This window comes from Bubalus bubalis, chromosome 22, assembly GCF_019923935.1.
Source record: "Bubalus bubalis isolate 160015118507 breed Murrah chromosome 22, NDDB_SH_1, whole genome shotgun sequence".
In the NCBI taxonomy this organism is placed as follows: domain Eukaryota; kingdom Metazoa; phylum Chordata; class Mammalia; order Artiodactyla; family Bovidae; genus Bubalus; species Bubalus bubalis.
The window spans coordinates 22162606-22183952 of record NC_059178.1 but is presented as its reverse complement, the minus strand read 5'-3'; the positions used below and the strand labels follow the sequence as shown (position 1 = coordinate 22183952).

Sequence of the window (21347 nt, the reverse complement as noted above, 5' to 3'; positions counted from 1 at the left end):
CTAACTCAAGGCAGATAGTTATATAAGGTATTTCTTAAAAGATAATGGAGGAGAAATGGAATAATTTTTTTTTTTATTAATGGCACTTTGACTTTATGGTAATTAACCATCCACTGAAAATCTAATTTTAAACCTCATGGTGTTTTCCCAACATAAGTTGCTATATAACGCTGTGTAACGGTCTCATTCTGTTTTCCATATAATGTTTTCCTGGTATTGTTTTGGAGTAAAAAATTACAAACAGCTGATGAAGCTGAAGCTCTGTTTATCCTAATATGGTGAGGTATGAAGCTGTAAGTCTCCTCAAAGTGTTGGATGAGCCGGAACGTTGCAGTTATGTAATACTTCAGGACTGGAAGGTCACGGTCCCTACTCTACCCTGGGGTGAAGGGGAAGTATTCGGATCCCTCACCAAACAAGCAAGAACCCTTCCAAATGTGCTTATCCCAAAAATGCTGTCTGACTTCTTTGCCAAAAAAAACAGTTGACCGTTGCAATTAAAGGATTTTTGGGGTGGGTTGTCTCAGATGAGACCAGTGTGTTACGCAGATGTTCATGACCTGCATTGCACATCTAATCGCCCTGCTCTCAGCAGTTTATGATGATCTCTTTGAGATTCCACCAGTATTCCCTTTGCATGAGTAAGAAACTGTAGTAAATGAAAACAGTCCTTGTTAATCCTAAATACATATGTTCCTTATCTTCTAAGATTTACTTAATAGTTCCCAGATTTCTCACTTCTTCACATATTTGCAGTGCTGAGGTATATCTGCATGTTTGCTTAATTTCTAAGATAAATTATTCTGTTCCATGCAGCCATTGAGATGGTATGTCTGTGTTGGCATGGAAAAGATATCTATGACATGATTTTGAGTGGTGCAAAAACAAAGCATCTCGTAGAACAATATGATGTGATACAGATGGGAAAGACCTTCAGTTTCTGCTTTATAAATTGTGTATTACTTAAACTTTTATCCTTATAATATACCATCTTATAAATTTTAAAAACTTAGTCTGTGTCTTCTGTTAAGACTGTAAATTTTTTATGTCAGTCATACTCATTTTTAAAGAATAAACCTAAAAAAATCTCTTAGTTTTGGTAGCCCGTCAGGGTCCTCTGTCCATGGGATTTTCCAGGTAAGAATACTGAAGTGGGTTGCCATTTCCTTCTCCCCCCAAAAAATCTGTAACTAGAGAAAGTTTCGGGCATCTATATATCTTTTCTGAACAATGTATAGAGGGAAGTAGGCTTTGTGAGCAGTGGTAATCGATTATGGTTTCAAGAAGTAGATGTCTTATAATTCTATGAATTTGCTAATGGTTTTCAGTATTGGTCTTGATGCAAAAGGGAAAGACTTAACAGCGTAAAAATAATATAGGAAGCAATAGCTGTCTTGATAACCTGTGTTGATTTCATATGCATTTCAATCACTAGAATGTGTCTGTCTTGTCAAGCTTATAAAGAACTCAGTGAAGAACTCTTATGACCTAGTTATCAAACAAAACTACCTCAAATTATTTTTCTTACACAGCACAGAATAAAAAAAGTGGATATCTTACATTTTTCTGAAATGCTCTGAGTTTTGAAAATAAGTTGGCTAACTCAGTGTAAACCTAGAACTGCTTCTAGTCAGGTACAGTCTCAGAATCAGTGATCAAATTCTGGAAATTTCTCCTAAAGGTGATTGAGAAATCTAGGATTCCAAGCACAGCCGGCTTTTTTTTTTTTCCACTCTTCTGACATTTATAGAAGCTAACTTTTACTATATGTGTTTTGATTAATATAAGCAACTTCTTTATGTGTGTAAAAGTCATAGAAAGTATTTTTGTGATAATTCCCACATGGCCACAAAGTCGTTGTGAATTAGAGAGGATGAAAGGATGGGGCCACCTGACTGGAGGTTACTCGCTCAAACCTCTCTCCATCACACTAACTCCTTCTCTCCATTAGTTTCAAACTTTTGTGTGATTCATAACATGAAACACTGATTTCCATTGACCGATATTTAATATTTTTCTTTCCTCAGAAAGTCCATCCCTCGCTGCCGAAGAATCAACAGGATGCTCTCCAATGAGTCCCTTCAGTCCCCGGCGTTCAGCCGCTCCAACTCTCAAGCCTCCGTAGACAGTGCCTCCATGGAGGATTTCTGGCGGGAAATAGAAAGCATCAAAGAGACCAGCCTGGGGGCTCAGGAGGAACAGACGCCTGCCGAGGCCAAGCCCCTGGACGGTGAGATGCCAGATTGGTCCCCACTGTGCAGCCTTTTACATGCTCTCTTGTTCTGTTGGCAGGTAGACGTCATTCCATGAGTAGCCTAACTAGTGAATCGATAGACTTTGGCGTACCAGCTTCCTGCTCCCGCTGGTTTCTATCTGCTGGTCTGGCTCAGGGTGGCTTCTCGGCAGGTGACACAACCTGAAGGGGGGCTGTCAACCATCCAGATTGATCCCTAACATATCACCATTTAGGGAGGCTGTACCTGGCTGTGGATTAGAATCATGATCGTCTAGCAGATTGAGTATTCTAATTTTGAGGTTTTTACATCTGCATACTTGACTATTAATTACCAAAGAAAGATACAGAAAAAAAATTGCCAGCATAATTCTGGAGCAAAAAAATATTTGACTTTGAAGCACTTAACTAGTATTAATGTATTTAGAGAATGGATAATCCGCACTTCACAAGATAAATGCCATGTCAGATAGGTCGGTTATACTAGTTTCCAGTGAAATTAAACAAGAAGATTGAGGAACCAAAAAAGTATTTGTTGTTGTTGTTTAGTCTCTTAGTCATGTCCGACTCTTTGCGACCCATGGACTGCAGCATGCCAGGCTTCTCTGTCCTTCCCTATCTCCTGGAATTTGCTCAAACTCATGTCCATTGAATCCATGAGGCCACACAACCATCTTGTCCTCTGTTACCCTCTTCTCCTCCTGCCCTCAATCTTTATTGCCCTAAATTTTCTAAAAGAGCAAAATTACTCACCTGAGCTTAAAAGCATGGGACAAGGAGGACCTACTTTATAGCACAGGGAACTCTGCTCAATGTTATGTGGCAGCCTGGATGGGAGGGGGGTTTGAGGAAGAATGAATACATGGATGTGCATGACTGAGTCCCTTCGCTATCTACCTTAAACTGTTACAACATTGTTAATTGGCTATGCTGCTGCTATTGCTGCTAAGTTGCTTCAGTTGTGTCCGACTCTTGTGTGACCCCATAGACAGCAGCCCACCAGGCTCCACCGCCCCTGGGATTCTCCAGGCAAGAACACTGGAGTGGGTTGCCATTTCCTTATCCGATGCAGGAAAGTGAAAAGTGAAAGGGAAGTCTCTCAGTCGTGTCCGACTCTTTGCGACCCCATGGACTGCAGCCCACCAGGCTCCTCCATCCATGAGATTTTCCAGGCAAGAGTGCTAGAGTTGGGTGCCATTGCCTTCTCCGAATTGGCTATATTCCAGTACAAAATTGGCTTCCCTGGTGACTCGGCTGGAAAAGAATCCTGTTATGCGGGAGACCTGGGTTTGATCCCTGTGTTGGGAAGATCCCTTAGAAAAGGGATAGGCTACCCACTCCAATATTCTTGCCTGGAGAATTCTATAGACAGAGGAGCCTGGCAGGCTATAGTCCATGGGGTCACAAAGAGTCAGACACAACTAAGTGACTTTCACAGTACAAAATAAAAAGTTAAAAAAAAGCATGGGTTATCTTCTTCAGGTACTACCTATCCACAAGTAAATGTGTAAGAAAAACTGAAGGTAGTTTGGGACTTCCCTGGTAGTCCACTGGTCAAGACTCCTCTTTAGGGGTCTTGGGTTTGATCCCTAGTTGGGAAACTAAGATCCTGAATGCCCTGCAGCGTGGCCAAAAGAAACAGGAAAAAAAAAGCAAGAAAAATTGAAGGTAGTTGAGTAAGTAGCTATCTATGAATGTTTCCATTAGCCAGTGACTAAGCTCAAAACAACTATCAAGATAAACTAAAATGTTAAAAAAATTTATTGTTCTTTTTTCCTAGTCTATCCTTCTTAGATCTGAAGAAAAATAGTTTGGGTTTACCACAATTAGAATAGTTCACTTAAGATTAGAAATAAAAAAGCCCACCACACATTTAATGAGAATCTAGTTAAGGGAACCATCCTCCTTCAGAGAAGGCTATTTTAATGCATTTGCTTATGTCCTTACGTTTTGCCTTTTCAGATTCAGAAAGACACATAAAGAAAAGTGCCTCTTGTTCCCCACTTATTCCATCTCACTAGCTAGCTCGCTGGTAGAAGGTAAGGGCACTCCACTCCAGTATTCTTGCCTCCAGTACTCTCCCATGGACAGAGGAGCCTGGTGCTCTGCAGTCCATGGGGTCCCTAGGAGTCAGACACGACTGAGCGACTTCACTTTCACTTTTCACTTTCATGCATCGGAGAAGGAAATGGAAACCCACTCCAGTGTTCTTGCCTGGAGAATCCCAGGGACAGGGGAGCCTGGTGGGCTGCCATCTATGGGGTCACACACAGAGTCAGACACAACTGACATGACTTTGCAGCAGCAGCAGCAGCAGCAGCTAGCTCGCTATCCGTATTAAAAATCGTGAGCTCTTACTGATAACTTCCGATTCCAATCCAACAAAATTTGTTGTTGTCTCCCCTTTCTCTGTATTTATAACTCCCTTCTCCAAGAGTGAGAAACCTGGTTCGTTCTTTCTTCAGTATATATATTTTTTCATTTGCTCCAGCCTAGAGCATGCAAAAAACATCTTCAAGGTTTACCAACAGAAACGTCTACAAAAAGCTAACTAGAGTGTAAATTTTATTTTACTAATATTTTGTCTCTTGAAGCATATGCCCAGATCTTAAGTGTGCAGTTCAATGAGGTTTGACAAATGCTACCTTGTAACCGCACACTAATCGAAATAACATTCCAGTCAACTCAGAAAATTTCCTCGTGGTTTTTCCCAGTCTCATCATTCTCGTGACTTGCTGTCCCTGGCCAGAGACAACTACAGTTCTGATGTTTCTGCGGCATAGATCAGTTTGGGGTTTGGCTTCTTTTGCCAAATATTGTATTTTTGAGATTCCTTCTGTGTATTAATGTTTCACTGCTTATTATCATGGGATAGTTTGCATCAGTCTCCAAGGCCTGCTGTAACAAAGTACCACAAAGCTAGGTGATTTAAAACAAAAGAAATTTGTTCTCTTGGGGTCTGGAGACTAGAAGTCCAACATCAAGGGGTCAGCAGGGCCCTCCGCTCTCCGAAAATTGTAGGGACGAGCCTGTTCCATGTCTTTCTCCTAGTTTCTGGTGTTCCCAGCAATCCTTGCTGTTCCTTAGCTTGCCGACAGTACATGCCATTCTGCCTCTGTTGTCACATAGCCTATTCTCTGTGTTGTTGACCATGTTTCTTCTCTTTTTCTTATAAAGACACTAGCTATATTAGATAAGGGCTTCCCTGGGGCTTAGATGGTAAAGAATTTGCCTGCAATGCAGGAGATGCAGGTTTGATCCTTGGGTCGAGAAGATCCCCTGGAGAAGGGAATTGCTCCCCACTCCGGTATTCTTGCTTGGAGAATCCCATGGATAGAGGAGCTTGGCAGGCTACAGCCCATGGGGTCGCAAAGAGTTGACCGAGCAACTAAAGAGAGATATCGGATAAAGGACCCACTCTACTCCAGTATGACCTCATTTCATCTCAGATCCTCATTACACCTGCAAAGACTCTATTTCCAAAGAAGTTTACATTCACCCGAATTGGTGGTTAGAACTTCCATGTATCTTCCAGGGACCCAGTTCAACCCATAATGGCAATATTCTGTTGTATGAATATGCCACAATTTGTCTGTCCATTTAACTGTTAGTGAACTTGTGGGTTGTTAACAGCTTTGGCCATTGTGAATAAGGCTGCTGTGAACAGTTTTGTGAAAGTCTTTGGGTGGAGATGTATTATTTCTCTTGGATGTATACATTTTTCATAGAATATGTGTAATTATGTACATAAGAAACTGCCACTCTTTTTCCAATGTAGCTGTACTGTTTCACATTCCTCCCTTCAGTGTCTGACAAGTCTAGTTGCTTCAGTCCTTGAACATTTTGATGCTTTAAGACTTGTTGACATGAATGGTTCTAGCGACATGTGGAGGTATCTCACTGTGGTTGTAATTACATTTCACTAAGGGGACGACAGAGGATGAGATGGCCAAATGGCATCACTGACTCGATGGACGTGAGTCTGAGTGAACTCCGGGAGTTGGTGATGGACAGGGAGGCCTGGCGTGCTGCGATTCATGGGGTCGCAAAGAGTCAGACACAACTGAGCGACTGAACTGAACTGAATGATGTCAAACACTTTTTCTAGTGCTTATTCTCCTCCATTCCTATATCTGGCTTTTGTAAAATCTTTTGACTATTTTTAAACATTATCTTTCTATTATTGCCTTCTATGAATTCATCATATATTCTGGATTCATCTTTTGTCAAATATATGTATTGCAAATACTTTCTCACCATCTGTGGCTTTTTTATTCATATTCTTAGTGGGGTTTTTTATTTTTGTTTATTTATTTTTTATTGGTAGAAGCAATTTTATTTCTGCTTATACTTTGGTTTCTCTTAATATCATATAAATCTTTCACCTTTTGTTTTTTGAAAGTGCAAGTATTGATTGATTGATTTTTGGCTGCCCTGGATTATCATTGCTGTGCATAGGCTTTCTCTGGTTTCCGTAACTGGGGGTCTTTTCTTGTTGCAGCAGCTTCTCTTGTGACAGAGCACAGGCTCTGGGGTGCGTGAGCTCAGTGGTTCGAGCTCCTGGGCTCTAGAGCACAGGCTCAGTAGTTGGGGTGCGCGGGCTTAGTTGCTCCACCGCTTGTGGGATCGTCTCAGATTAAGGATCAAACCTGTGTCCCCTGCATTGGCAGGTGGATTCTTAACCACAGGATCACCAGGAAAGTCCTTGTGGGATCTTGTAAATGGGTGTCTCTCTTTTGTTCTCGCTCCTCTCTCATTTTTCTATTGTTTGCTCCTTGTGCAAAAGTACAATTGGTTTTTGTAACCTGACCTTATATTTCATTATCTTTCTAAATTCACTTACCAGTAGTTGTCTACTACTAAATGTCTTAGGATTTTCTAAATAAACAAAGAGATTTTTTTGGGAATAGAGACAGTTTTACTCTTTCCTTTCTGACTTCTATGTTTTTATTTTTTTAATCTTGCCGTATCATACCGGTAAGGCCTCCATATAAGTTGAATGAAAGTAAGTAATGACAGTTTATATCCTTGCTGTGATCCCAGTTTTTCAGGTGAAGGGTTCAATATTCACCACAAAAAATGGTTGTAACTGTTAAGTTTTTATAGACATTCTTTATCAATAGCATTCTATTCCCATTATATTAGTTTCAGGTATACAACATAATGATTAGATATTTGAATACATATACGGTTGTGAAACAGTCACCAAAGTAAGTGTAGTTAATATCTATTGTCACACATCGTTCAAAATTGTTTTTCTTGTGGTAAGAACTTTCAAGGTCCTACTCTCCTAACAATTTTCAAATAAGCAATAGAATGTTATTAAATAAAGTCACCATGCTGTGCATTACATCCTCATGACTTACTTATTTTATAACTGGAAGTGTGTACCTTTTGACCACCTTTACTCATCTTGCCCACCCCGACCCCTTGCCTCTGCTAAGCACACCAGTCTATTCTCCGCATTTATGCACTTGGGCTTTTTGCTTCATTTTGTTCTTAAACTCCACATGTAATGAGATCATATGGTGTTTGGTGTTTGTCTTTCTCAGTCTCACTTACTTCATTTGGCATAATGTTCTCAGGGTCCAAGATGGTCTTATTAATATTGTTTACTGATATTTCTTACTCACTGATGTGTACAGACATACAGATATACAAGTCATCCAGTCACAGAATATTCTCACCTTCTTTTGGCAACTTCATTTTACAGAAGGAGAACTTGAAGCAGAGTGGTTGCAAGATGTCGGTTTATCAACCCTGATCTCGGGTGATGAGGAGGAAGATGGCAAAGCCTTGCTCTCTACTTTGACTCGAACCCAGGCAGCTGCAGTGAAGAAGAGATACAATACTTACACACAAACCTTGAGGAAAAAGAACAAGCAATCTGTCAGGGATGTCAGAGACATCTTTGGAGCCAGCGAATCTCCTGTAAGTAATGGACAGGGCTCGAAAGGTATGATTAGGGGAGCAGAGGAGTATATGGAAAAAATATCAGGAAAGTTCATAGTCACCCTCTAGCTTTAAAAGAGAAAACTGAAGCAGACAGCACCATGCAAGATTTTATAAACTTAAGTGACTATTTCTTATTCCCCATGCAGCAGGCTCCCTGCACACAAAATTTATTCCTTTCTTTTGAAGCTGGAGGATAACTTCTTTGGTAATGGAGCACATCTTTGTGGATGGGTTCCAGGGAGCCTTACTTAAATCTGAGTGCTGACTGGAAGCTCTGTGGACAGGCAATGCACTCCTGAAGAAGTGGGCCCAAGTCTTATGAGCATGTCTGGGTGGTTTGCTTTAACTGGGGGTGGGAATGGGAGAGTGGTTAGGGTACCCTTTATGTTCAAAGAAATTAAAATGGTAAAAAGTGAGATACAGCCTTAATCAAGTGAGCCAGAGAATGATTCAAAAAAAATCAGGGGAGCCTCACTTGTTTTCTGAGCCATGGCTGGTTGAAATTCCACCTCACCCTTGGCAGTTCCTGGCCACAGTTTTACTTGCAAGGCTGTGAGTCACATCCTCCTATTTCTGCGGTCGTTTCAGTGCTAGCTCTGATCTACTTCATTCATCCATTTATTGCATCATTGATGAAACAGATAATTATTGGATACGTCCTCTGTGCAATTCTTTTTTTTTAAAATATTTCTTTGTTATTTATTTTTGGCTGTGTTGGGTCTGAGTCACAGCATGTAACTCTGAGTTGCAATGCATGGCCTTTTTCTCTAGCTGAGGCACACGGACTCAGTAGTTGCGGCTCATGGGCTTAATTGCCCCACAGTATGTGGGATTTTAGTTTCCCACCCAGGGATCGAACCCAGCTTCCCTGCTTTGGAAGGTGGATTCTTAACCCCTGGACCACTAGGGAAGTCCCTCTGTGCAATTATTATATCAGGTTCTATGCAGATAGGATTCATGGACCTAAGACTCATATATAGGAAAAGGGGAACTTGATACTCTGCTGCAGGCACAGATAAAGTTGGCTAAAGCCAGTTAGTTAATCACTTTGATTTAGGTTTCTTTTCTGCTTAATTGTGATATCAATAATGACATAAATTAAAACTTCAAGGATATTGGGTCAGTTCAGTTCAGTTCAGTTCGGTCACTCAGTCGTGTCCAACTCTTTGCAACTGCATGAATCACAGCACGCCAGGCCTCCCTGGTCATTACCAGCTCCTGGAGTTCACTCAAACTCATGTGCATCGAGTCAGCAATGCCATCCAGCCATCTCATCCTCTGTCTTCCCCTTCTCCTCCTGCCCCCAATCCCTCCCAGCATCAGAGTCTTTTCCAATGAGTCAACTCTTTGCCTGAGGTGTCCAAAGTACTGGAGTTTCAGCTTTAGCATCAGTCCTTCCAAAGAACACCCAGGACTGATCTCCTTCAGAATGGACTGGTTGGATCTCCTTGTAGTCCAAGGGACTCTCAAGAGTCTTCTCCAACACCACAGTTCAAAACCATCAATTCTTCGGCACTCAGCTTTCTTCACAGTCCAACTCTCACATCCATGCATGACCACTGGAAAAACCATAGCCTTAAGAGAGACCTTTGTTGGCAAAGTAATGTCTTTGCTTTTGAATATGCTATCTAGGTTGGTCATAAGTTTCCTTCCAAGGAGTAAGTGTCTTTTAATTTCATGGCTGATATCAGCATGTGCAGTGATGTTGGAGCCCCAAAAAATAAAGTCTGACACTGTTTCCACTGTTTCCCCATCTATTTGCCATGAAGTGATGGGACCGGATGCCATGATCTTCGTTTTCTGAATGTTGAGCTTTAAGCCAACTTTTTCACTCTCCTCTTTCACTTTCATTAAGAGGCTTTTTAGTTCCTCTTCACTTTCTGCCATAAGGGTGGTGTCATCTGCATATCTGAGGTTATTGATATTTCTCCCAGCAATCTTGATTCCAGCTTGTGCTTCTTCCAGCCCAGCATTTCTCATGATGTACTCTGCACTTAAGTTAAATAAGCAGGGTGACAATATACAGCCTTGACCTACTCCTTTTCCTATTTGGAACCAGTCTGTTGTTCCATGTCCAGTTCTAATTGTTGCTTTCTGACCTGCATACAGGTTTCTCAAGAGTCAGGTCAGGTGGTCTGGTATTCCCATCTCTTTCAGAATTTTCCACAGTTTATTGTGATCCACACAGTCAAAGGCTTTGGCATAGTCAATAAAGCAGAAATAGATGTTTTTCTGGAACTCTCTTGCTTTTTCCATGATCCAGTGGATGTTGGCAATTTGATCTCTGGTTCCTGTGCCTTTTCTAAAACCAGCTTGAACATCTGGAAGTTCGCGGTCCACGTATTGCTGAAGCCTGGCTTGGACAATTGTGAGCATTACTTTACTAGCATGTGAGATGAGTGCAATTGTGCGGTAGTTTGAGCATTCTTTGGCATTGCCTTTCTTTGGGATTGGAATGAAAACTGACCTTTTCCAGTCCTGTGGCCACTACTGAGTTTTCCAAATTTGCTAGCATATTGAGTGCAGCACTTTCACAGCATCATCTTTCAGGATTTGAAATAGCTCAACTGGAATTCCATCACCTCCACTAGCTTTGTTTGTAGTGATGCTTTCTAAGGCCCACATGACTTCACATTCAAGGATGTTTGGCTCTAGGTGAGTGATCACACCATTGTGATTATCTTGGTCGTGAAGATCTTTTTTGTACAGTTCTTCTGTGTATTCTTGCCACCTCTTCTTAATATCTACTGCTTCTGTTAGGTCCATACCATTTCTGTCCTTTATTGAGCCCATCTTTGCATGAAATGTTCCCTTGGTATCTCTAATTTTCTTGAAGAGATCTCTAGTCTTTCCCATTCTGTTGTTTTCTTCTATTTCTTTGCATTGATTGCTGAGGAAGGCTTTCTTATCTCTCCTTGCTATTCTTTGGAACTCTGCATTCAGATGCTTATATCTTTCCTTTTGTCCTTTGCTTTTTGCTTCTCTTCTTTTCACAGCTATTTGTAAGGCCTCCCCAGACAGCTGTTTTGCTTTTTTGCATTTCTTTTCCATGGGGATGGTCTTGATCCCTGTCTCTTGTACAATGTCACGAACCTCTGTCCATAGTTCATCAGGCACTCTATTTGATCTAGTCCCTTAAATCTATTTCTCACTTCCACTGTATAATCATAAGGGATTTGATTTAGGTCATACCTGAATGGTCTAGAGGTTTTCCCTACTTTCTTCAATTTAAGTCTGAATTTGGCAATAAGGAGTTCATGATCTGAGCCACAGTCATCTCCCGGTCTTGTTTTCGTTGACTGTATAGAGCTTCTCCATCTTTGACTGCAAAGAATATAGTCAATCTAATTTCAATGTTGACCATCTGGTGATGTCCAAGTGTAGAGTCTTCTCTTGTGTTGTTGGAAGAGGGTGTTGCTATGACCAGTATGTTCTCTTGGCAAAGACTCTATTAGTCTTTGCTCTGCTTCATTCCGTATTCCAAGGCCAAATTTGCCTGTTACCCCAGGTGTTTCTTGACTTCTGGCTTTTGCATTCCAGTCCCCTATAATGAAAAGGACATCTTTTTTGGGTGTTAGTTCTAAAAGGTCTTGTAGGTCTTCATAGAACTGTTCAACTTCAGCTTATTCAGCATTACTGATTGGGGCGTAGACTTGGATTACTGTGATACTGAATGGTTTGTCTTGGAAACGAACAGAGATCATTCTGTCATTTTTGAGATTGCATCCAAGTACTGCATTCAGACTCTTTTGTTGACCATGATGGCTACTCCATTTCTTCTAAGGGATTCCTGCCCACAGTAGTAGATATAATGGTCATCTCAGTTAGATTCACCCATTCCAGTCCATTTGAGTTCACTGGTTCCTAGAATGTCGACGTTCACTCTTACCATCTCTTGTTTGACCACTTGCAATTTGCCTTGATTCATGGACCTAACATTCCAGGTTCCTATGTAATATTGCTCTTTACAGCGTCAGACCTTGCTTCTATCACCAGTCTTGCTTCTATCCACAACTGGGTATTGTTTTTGCTTTGGCTCCATCCCTTCATTCTTTCTGGAGTTGTCTCTCCACTGATCTCCAGTAGCATATTGGGCACCTACCGACCTGGGGAGTTTCCCTTTCAGTATCCTATCATTTTGCCTTTTCATAGTGTTCATGGGGTTCTCAAGGCAAGAATACTGAAATGGTTTGCCATTGCCTTCTCCAGTGGACCACATTCTGTCAGACCTCTCCACCATGACCCACCCGTCTTGGGTGGCTCCACGGGCATGGCTTAGTTTCATTGAGTTAGACAAGGCTGTGGTCTGTATGATTAGATTGGCTAGTTTTCTGTGATTATGGTTTCAGTGTGTCTGCCCTTTGATGCTCTCTCACAACACCTACCGTCTTACTTGGGTTTCTCTTACCTTGGACGTGGGGTATCTCTTCACGGCTGCTCCAGCAAAGCGCAGCCGCTGCTCCTTACCTTGGACAAGGGGTATCTCCTCACCGCCGCCCCTCCTGACCTTGAACGTGGAGTAGCTCCTCTCTGCCCTCCACGCAGCCACCGCTCCTTGGGCGTGGGGTTGCTCCTCTCGGCCGCTGCCCCTGATCTCGGGTGTGTGGTAGCTCCTCTCAGCCGTTCCTGCGCTGTCGCAGCCAGGCACTCTCAGCCGCCGCCCCTGACCTTGGGTGAGGGGTAGCTCCTCTCGGACACGCTTCTGCGCAGTCCGTCACAGCTGGTGCCCTTCTGCACGGATATTTGGTAGCTGACGTAAATGAAAACAGTCTCTAATTTGAGTTACTTTAGGTTGTGTGTCAATCAGGTCTTCTCTTAGATACATTAACCAGAGTGGGGTGTTGCCAGAGCAGCTCACGTCTACAGTTAAGCTTTGCCTGTGTGTTTACAACATCCCAGAAGAATCCTGGGCTTTAGACCTGTCTTGTTGTTGTTGTTGAGTCTCTCAGTCACGTCCAACTCTTTGCAACCCCATGGACTGCAACATACCAGGCTTCCCTGTCCTTCATTATCTCCTGGAGTTTGTTCAAACTTATGTCCATTGAGTTGGTGAGGCCATCCAACCATCTCATCTTCTGTCATCCCCTTTTGCTCCAGCCGTCAAGGTCTTTCCCGGCATCAGGGTCTTTTCCAATGAGTTAGCTCTTTGCATCAGGTGGCCAAAGTATTGGAGCTTCAGCATCAGTCCTTCCAATGAATATTCAAGGTTGATTTCCTTTAGGATTGAATGGTTTGATCTCCTTGCTGTCCAAGGAAACCTCAAGAATCTTCTCCAGCACCACAGTTTGAAAGCATCAGTTCTTTGGCACTCAGCCTTCTTTATCCAACTCTTAGAACTGTCTAAAGTAGTGGAAATGACCTACTTCTATGCTCTCCAGTGTGATAGCCCCAGCCACATGTGGCATCAGCACTTGAAACGTAGCTAGTGTAAGTAAGGAATGAAAAATTTAACTGTTTAATCATAATTGATTTAAACCTAAATTGTCACATATGGCTATAAGCCATAGAACTATGTAAGTTCTAGATAAGTTCTAGAATCTTCTGCCATGTATAATGAGTTATAGCATTCTGAGTTCTGTGCTGTTTGAACTTTCAGCCTGGTTGAAACCTGTGTCTCCCTGGAAGGTGAGATTGTCCTCAGCTGGAACTGGGTACAGGCAATGCCTACAACTTGAGGCCAGGCTCCATACACACAAGTCCTGGACTAGATGCCTATCAAAGGAAAGGTGTGCCCTTCGGGTTTAAATTTCCAGCGTCATTTTCCAATTATCGCCCAGATCATCTTGAGCGAGTACTAAGAACTTGGCCTACATGCATTCTTTCCCCATTTCTGTTTCTGGCTACTTCAGACTAAGATTTTTTGTTTTCCCTTGCTGTTATTGTTCAGTCGTGTCTGTTTGTGACCCCATGGACTGCAGCTTGCGAGACTCCCCTGTCCTTCACCGTCTCCCAGAGTTTGCTCCAATTCATGTCCCTTGAGTTGGTTGTGGTATCTGACCATCTCATCTTCTGCTGCCCCCTTCTCCTTTTGCCTTCAGCCTTTCGCAGCATCAGGGTCTTTTCCAGTGAGTTGGCTGTTCGCATCAGGTGGCCAAAGTATTGGAGTTTCAGCATCAGTCCTTCCAGTGAATATTCAGGGTTGATTTCCTTGAGGATTGACTGGTTTGATCATGCAGTCCAAGGGACTCTCAAGAGTCTTCTGCAGCATCGGAGTTCAAAAGCACCAATTCGTCTTCCCTGGCAAACTGCAAAATATAGAAGTGTCTGTAGCTTCTCTTGAATCCCCCAGCTACTCAAGAAAAATGCATAACTAGCCTTTCTAGGTTTCCTAAAACTTTTCACTATAGCCACATAGAAACAGTGCTTCTCCTTTCACTTGGACCCTGAAGGAAAGTATAACGTGGGCACTTTCCCACTAGGGCTTAAGTGTTATGAACAGTCTTATTTTTCTTATTTTTCTATAGCATGTAAGTGCAGTAAAACTGTTCAATATTTAACTCCAGCAAAGGCAGAGAGATGACCACATTCCTGGTGGGTCAGGGGAGTGGCCTGGGGCCTTCGTCCTGCGCACCTCCCTCTTCTCTCCACCCAGTCTTACTGCTGGAGGTCCAGCTTTAGAGACGGTGGGGAGTGAGGCAGGCCGAGTGGTTGCAGGTGGAAGAAGATGGTCAGTCTGTCACCACGGGGACAGTTAAGTTGAATCCTGAATACATTTAGCTGCTGCTTGCTCTTCTCCTAAACAGCTGTTGTCTTCTGAATTAGGTGATGCCCTCCTGCTCATTAAATTTTCATCCTGGAGATGTGCTTTTTCTCGATCAGCATTGACCTTCCACACATTTTTCTCATGTACCTTTTTTTTCAGGCCCAGGTTTTTCTCTACCCTTATCAAACCATTCTTGCTTGCTTTTTATCTTCCAGGAACATCCAGCAATTTCTGTTCTGCTAATGGAAATGTTTCATGGTTTCTAGATCTACTCTTTGAGAAAAGTATCTCTGACATGTTGAGTAATTTGCAAGAGCAGGAGAATATGTCATCTTGATCCAAGTTTCTTATGTCAATTTCTCAGTAGTATGTGTTTGTTCCAAAAAATGTGTTTTTTTTCCTTATTATAAAAGTAATACACAGTCTTTAATGGAAATTTAGAAAATATGGACAAGCAAGGAAAAACAGGAGTATTTCTATGGGCCCAAATAAAATTTTGTGATTTAATTGACTAGTCAATAAATATAATTTTCAGTGAAATTCTATTCTAAAAGACTATTTAAGCCTTGTTTTAGTAGAACTCTTATACACTAAATCACAGATATAAAGTCAGCCTTTGGATACATAGTTCAAGATCTCAAATCCATTTCATCATGAGCCCAAACAGAATTTTTCTAATATTCAGAAGCTGTGAATCAGATATTACGTCCAGTAATACATTTCACTGAGCAAAATAGTCAACTGAATCTATTTTGAATTTCATAATTGATAAACAGTTAAAGGTGGGACTAACTCACAATTAACTGTATAAATATAGGCATACAGTCCTTTTTTAAAAACAAACATGATTATATCACATATATACGCTTGACTGCATGGCATAGAAAACCCAAGAGTTATACAAGTACAAATGAGGAAACTGAAAGGTGTTCCTTTGCTTTAGCATAGATTCAGCTTCCTTCTGTCTTTGTATTGTGTCTTTCATGAATGGCCTTCATCCTTCTGCTTACCAAGGGGGCAGGGCCACTCCTGACAACCACATCCATGTTCCTGGCAGCTCCGGGTACTTGTACCTCCTGACTGTCTCTGACTTCAATTTCCCAGAAATCTTACTTGGTAGAATTCCAGTTACCTCTCATGGTCTGGAAACGTTATATCATCACTCTTAGCTACTAGAGAGCCTGGGAAATTAATACTTTCTAATTGTACACAAACATTCCTGAAGAAAAAAATAAGACCCTATTAAGGAAGACAGGCAACTGGGTTTGGGGCCGGCGGTTGATTTACAGTGTCTTCCGCAGAGACCAGTGTCTTTCGCTGCACCTGGTGTGTGGTGAGGTCCCAGGACTGGCTGCCAAGTGGCCACATGCAGTGCTGGGTGCACAGGCAGTCATATCTGGGTGTCTCACCATGTCTGGATAAACGTGCACACTGTATGCATAACACATGATTGAATGCACAGTGACCCCTGGGAGAACATGCCTGAGTAAAAATGCACTCTTTTTTTCTCAATAGCCAGATGAGTTTTGCTGTGTCCCAGCTCCTCTTCTGGATGTGAGCCCGGATGAAGAAAGGATGCCAACGGTCCCCTGCAGAAATGGTCAGCTGGTAAGACAGAGAGGGGTGCGAGTGCCCGGAGGTCAGAAGTGGTTACTTCAAGGCAACCTGGAAAATTTTAAGGGGAAAACAAACAAACAAACTTGTAACAAGAAAGAAAAAAGGGTCTCAGACTCAGGAATGAATAATTAAATAGTTAAACTCACAAGCAACGACGTGGCCTCCTTGTACCTACAGTGAGAAAAACAACCACAGCTGCGGCTGCCGGGAGTCAGGACTGGGGGAGGCCGTCAGCTGAGCCATTGTCCTCTCTGCTGAGTGCACAGTGGAAAATTTTAGACTGCCTTCTTTGAATCCTTCAGAATTAATTTAATTCTTACCGTAAGAAATATTTTGACATTTCAGTTATTTTCTAAATGTAAATCTGTCATGGGGACACGGCACTGCAGCCTCTGGAATGTGTCACAGTAAGGGGGAAAAACACACAATCTTGCACAGGAGGTAAATGCGCTTCACTAGAGCCCACCTCGCCCAGGTTAGTACAGAGTTTCAGAGTGCTGATTGGAGTTCAGAACTGCCACTGAGGCTATTTTAGCAAAAGAGAAGACTCTCAAGCTGTGGTCTGTACCTCCTGGCGTGAGGCTGGATCCTCTTACCGAGTACACCCTTCACCCTGAGAAGGACATGGGTTACTGACATCTGTCTCCACGTGGCCTCCTGGCAGCAAAAATCTACAGGGAGAGACTTGCTTCTCTGATGCTTCTATGTCTCCTTCTCCTTAGCCCTTTATTTTCCTCCCCAGCAAAGGGAGAGGGGTTCGGTGTCGGTCGAGGAGTGGCACGTGTACCATTCTTGATCTGATGAAGATGATGGTGACGATGATGTTTAGATTCTCTGCAGTTTCCTTTGCCCTTACGTGTGTCTTATGTGGGGCACTCTGTCCGCACTTTACAGACCAGCCCCTTGTCCCTTCCAGATTATCTCCATTTTCCCTTATCTTCTTTTCATTTCTCGCATTAAATTCACAAAGCTTTTAAGTTGTCTCTCACATTTCCCGTGTCTTTTTGTCCATTTGTTCTGTATGGTAGCAGATTTTGTCCACATCATCCTGTGGAAACCTATTTATAATTTTTGTAAAGAGTGGTTATAATTGGGTCCCTGTTGATTTTTAAACTCAGCAATCATCCTCGTAATTCAGAAGAACTCCTGCTTTTTGCACTGATTTACCCTTTCTTGTTATAGGTAGTCCTGACTGATGATTGAAGTAATCTCTCAAATCTCTCTGAAACTGTTACATCATCATAAGCCTTTTTCTCTTCCCTCGATTATCTCTTTCTCCCATAAAGTTTATCATTATCTGTATACTTCCTTTTTTTCCCAAAATGTTGGTTTTTCTCCATGGCTAACTTTTTTATAGTGTTGATTTTTCTCCAGTCACTGATGATCCTTGGTGATTGGCTGGATTGCCTACTTAGTGACTTTTAGGACATGTCTTTGCTGTATGCTTTCTCTACCATTATATAGATGTTTTCCCAAAGAGCTCTTTATTGACTAAGAGGGCTGACTTTGGGTCCTTTGTAAGTCAGTAAGGTGTGTGAACAGTCTGTGAAGGGACGTTATTTTAACAGCATACATGGATGAGTCTGTGCATGTGTGTATGTGTAGACGTGTAAACATACACAGATAAATACATGCATGTGCATACCTTCAGTGTCAAAGGGAAAGTAACAGATGACATCATTCTCAGATAAAATTCATGTTTTCCTTTTACTTTCCCACTCATATCTTTCATGAAGGTCCAGAGTGACCTGATATTGAGGTCTATCATGGTCCCAACGCTCGGCATCCAGAAGGCTTTCCTCGGGTTTATGCCTGGCTTCTGTCTGCTGCTCAGTGTAAAGGGGGCTGTCGGGAGGTCTTTGGCCCCTTCACTGAGGAAACACCTCACACTGAATTTTCCTAGCTGTCACCCTGGAGCCTCGTGTCCTGTGTAATTATCAGTCTAAGTTTGGTTGTTCATTTGTCTGTTTTTTGTGGATTTGCCCTTTCCTTGCCAGCAGTGCTGTCTTATGCTCTTCTTGGGCTGAGAATTTCTCTATGATTATGAAGCAAATTATCTTTTACTTTCCAGGAATTTTTAACAATTGTTCATCTGTTAGGAGAGTACTTTGTTGGTTTTCAGTGCGCTTTGGAGCTGTACTTACAAAAATACGCCCTTTCTCTATTGGGAGTGGTTCACTCTCTGTTTTCCATGCTGACCTAAGTTTTCTTGTACCGCTTTTTAGCATTGTTTACACTTCCAAAGAGATGTGTATTCTTCACGTGAATAGCATACATACACACTGAGGGAGAGTTAGAAAATATGGAAAAAGAAGTTTCTAAGGGCTCATGTGAAAGTTTATTTCATTAATACCCAGCATGTTTAATTTTGCAAAGCATTGTTTTAATCATGGATAGGATATTTGCATCTTATTTTGGGAAATTTGCCGTTATATCACAAATGCTGCTAAAAAATCTTAGGGCATATACACAAGGCCTACAGAGCAGTGCATTACAGTTGGAATAGTCTCAAATACATTTGCTGCATAGTTGCATAGTAAAAAACCAGAGCCTTTCCAAGTCTCAGAGAATGGGAATGAAATATTTGGCTCAGTCATGTGTGTTTGTGAGATAATCGGTCTAATGTTTTTCTAGTTTCATAATTGAAAGAGCACTGAATGCTCTTGCTTTTAATTTGTAAATCATTCCAAAATATAGTCATAAAGTCTGACTTTTAAGTAGCGTAGTTTTATCAGTAAGCTTCCTGACTTAGACAATTAGAGGTTTGTTTTCCTTACAAAATAAGGACTCTGAGGCTGGTATGACTAATACCTCTCTCATGGACCTACCAGTTTTTTAATCTTTCCATTGTGCTCCATGCAGGCTAATATTTAATGCTGAGGGAATTCTGGGCATCACACGTGTCATGTCCACGTCCTGGAAGAAGCATCAGTCAGCTTGATTCCGTCCACGTCAGCAAGAGAACACTAGCCTTCCCAGCTGTTCTCCCTAGTAGCATTTTAAGCAAAATCACACTGGACCGAACCATCACAGGATCACACTTAGTCCTCGTAGACAGACACACAGCATCCTACAGCAAGGTCGTGATGTTCGTATGTTAGAGGAGAAAAGAAAAGCGAGTTTTGGCAGGCAGGTAGTGATGTCTGCTTTTGAGACTCATTTCTGTCCCAGTGCACGACACTTATGAGGATCAGCATCCTTTCGGAAGAACTGGTGAATGCTCTTACCATTACATTTGAGTCCTTAACTCTGCATCTCCACAGGGCTGTGCCTTTAAACCGATTCCAGTGTAATGTGTAATTGAGTAAACCATCACACTGGGAAAGATGTGCATGCGTGCCAAGTCACTTCAGTCGTGTCCACCTCTTTGCGACCCTATGGACTGTAGCCCTCCAGGCTCCTCTGTCCATGGGGATTTTCCGGGCAAGAATACTGGAGTGGGTTGCCATGCCTTCCTCCAGAGGATCTTCTCAACCGAGGGATCGAACCCACTTCTGTTAAGTCTCCTCCATTGGCAGGCAGCTTCTTTATCACTTGCCCCACCTGGGAAGCCCTTATTGGGAAAGACGTGCCTGGATGAAAGTGACTTCACTTCTCTCCTTAGCCAGGTGATACCTGTGACAGGCATGCTAGCGAGCTGGATGGCGCCCGGGAGGGGAAAGCGCTGCCAGGAACCATCAAAGCCAGCGGCCCCTTGGTAAGTGATGGGGAGGACGGGGCGGCGGGGAGACGGCAGCCGGGCCTTCAAGACAACCGCACGAAACCTCAGCAGGGGCAGCGTAAGAAAGGCAGCTGGACGAGCACAGCTGTCAGCTGCCGGCCTGCCTGTATTCGCAGGAAGCCATGAAGTGAGCCAAGTTTAATAGTTATAGCCACAAATAACTACATGCTCTATTAAAACAGACACAAAACCAAAACCAGTGAGGGTAGGCATTTCTTCATGACGGATTTAGCCCCTTTACATTTTTCTCGTATTTTAAAATATTCTCCTGTGAGTGTCGGTTCCACTGGGTCCCAGGTCCACTGGATACAGGTGTCACGTCATGGGACAGCAGCACGTGTTGCCACCCTGCACCTTACTTCTGAGTGCAATCTTCACCCCAGGCGTCCAGGGCTCCCTTCCCTCCCCCACCACCTGCATGTCCCCAGAGCCACTCCCCACCCCCGACACTCCACTCCCCACTTACCTGGAGCAGACATCAGGCAAGCCCTGGGAGAAGGATCCAGCATCTGTCAGTTTATAGACAAGGAAGGTTGCTTTATTCATGGTTGAGCCAGACAGAGCCTTCTCTCACATCTGTTTTTACGTGCAGTTCTATCCTGAGCTATCTTTTCTCTCCCTTGGTGAAATGTATATACTTCATCTTTTCTTTACTGTTTCCATCCTCATATTCCTTAGGGGAGGGAATGCTGAATCCCAGAAGGTTCCCTCCTCCCTGCTGAGACGCTATTGGTAGTGTGACTTTTTTTTTTTCCGTTATGTTTGTTGATGCCACTAGGTTTTAGGAAAGAAAGGTTTGGTCATCTGAAGAGTCCATATAATATTTTATGATTTTGTTTATGTCCAGCGTGTTGGTTTTGCAATAAACTACTTACAATAAAGGAATTGTCTTTTATAATATATATATAATTGCCTATTGTCTATAAATTATATGAGGTTGAGTCTTGACTCTAAATCATAAATGCCACTAAATCCAGGCCTTTACAAAAGATTTATTTACAAAAAGGCTTAGAACCCACTCTACAATCCTCACAAACTACAAATCATTCGTGTAGATAAGAGAAAACATTTTCCTTATGTGTAGTTGACATAAATGAATTAGTCATTTGAGGTGTTAG

The 21347-nt window shown here is 42.4% G+C and overlaps 1 protein-coding gene across 6 annotated transcripts in view; it reads left to right on the top strand.

The window, feature by feature from the left end:
• Positions 1-21347, top strand: part of ARHGAP28 (Rho GTPase activating protein 28) — a 141221-nt gene that overhangs the window by 76458 nt on the left and 43416 nt on the right. For 3 of the 6 annotated variants that reach the window (XM_025273591.3, XM_025273593.3, XM_044934743.2), the window contains exons 2-5: positions 2028-2230; positions 7947-8164; positions 16407-16499; positions 20113-20205. In XM_025273591.3, coding sequence (XP_025129376.1) covers positions 2028-2230; positions 7947-8164; positions 16407-16499; positions 20113-20205 — 607 coding nt within the window. The remainder of the gene's footprint in view (positions 1-2027; positions 2231-7946; positions 8165-16406; positions 16500-20112; positions 20206-21347) is intronic. The other 3 variants (XM_044934744.2, XM_025273592.3, XM_044934745.2) reach the window with 3 other exon arrangements.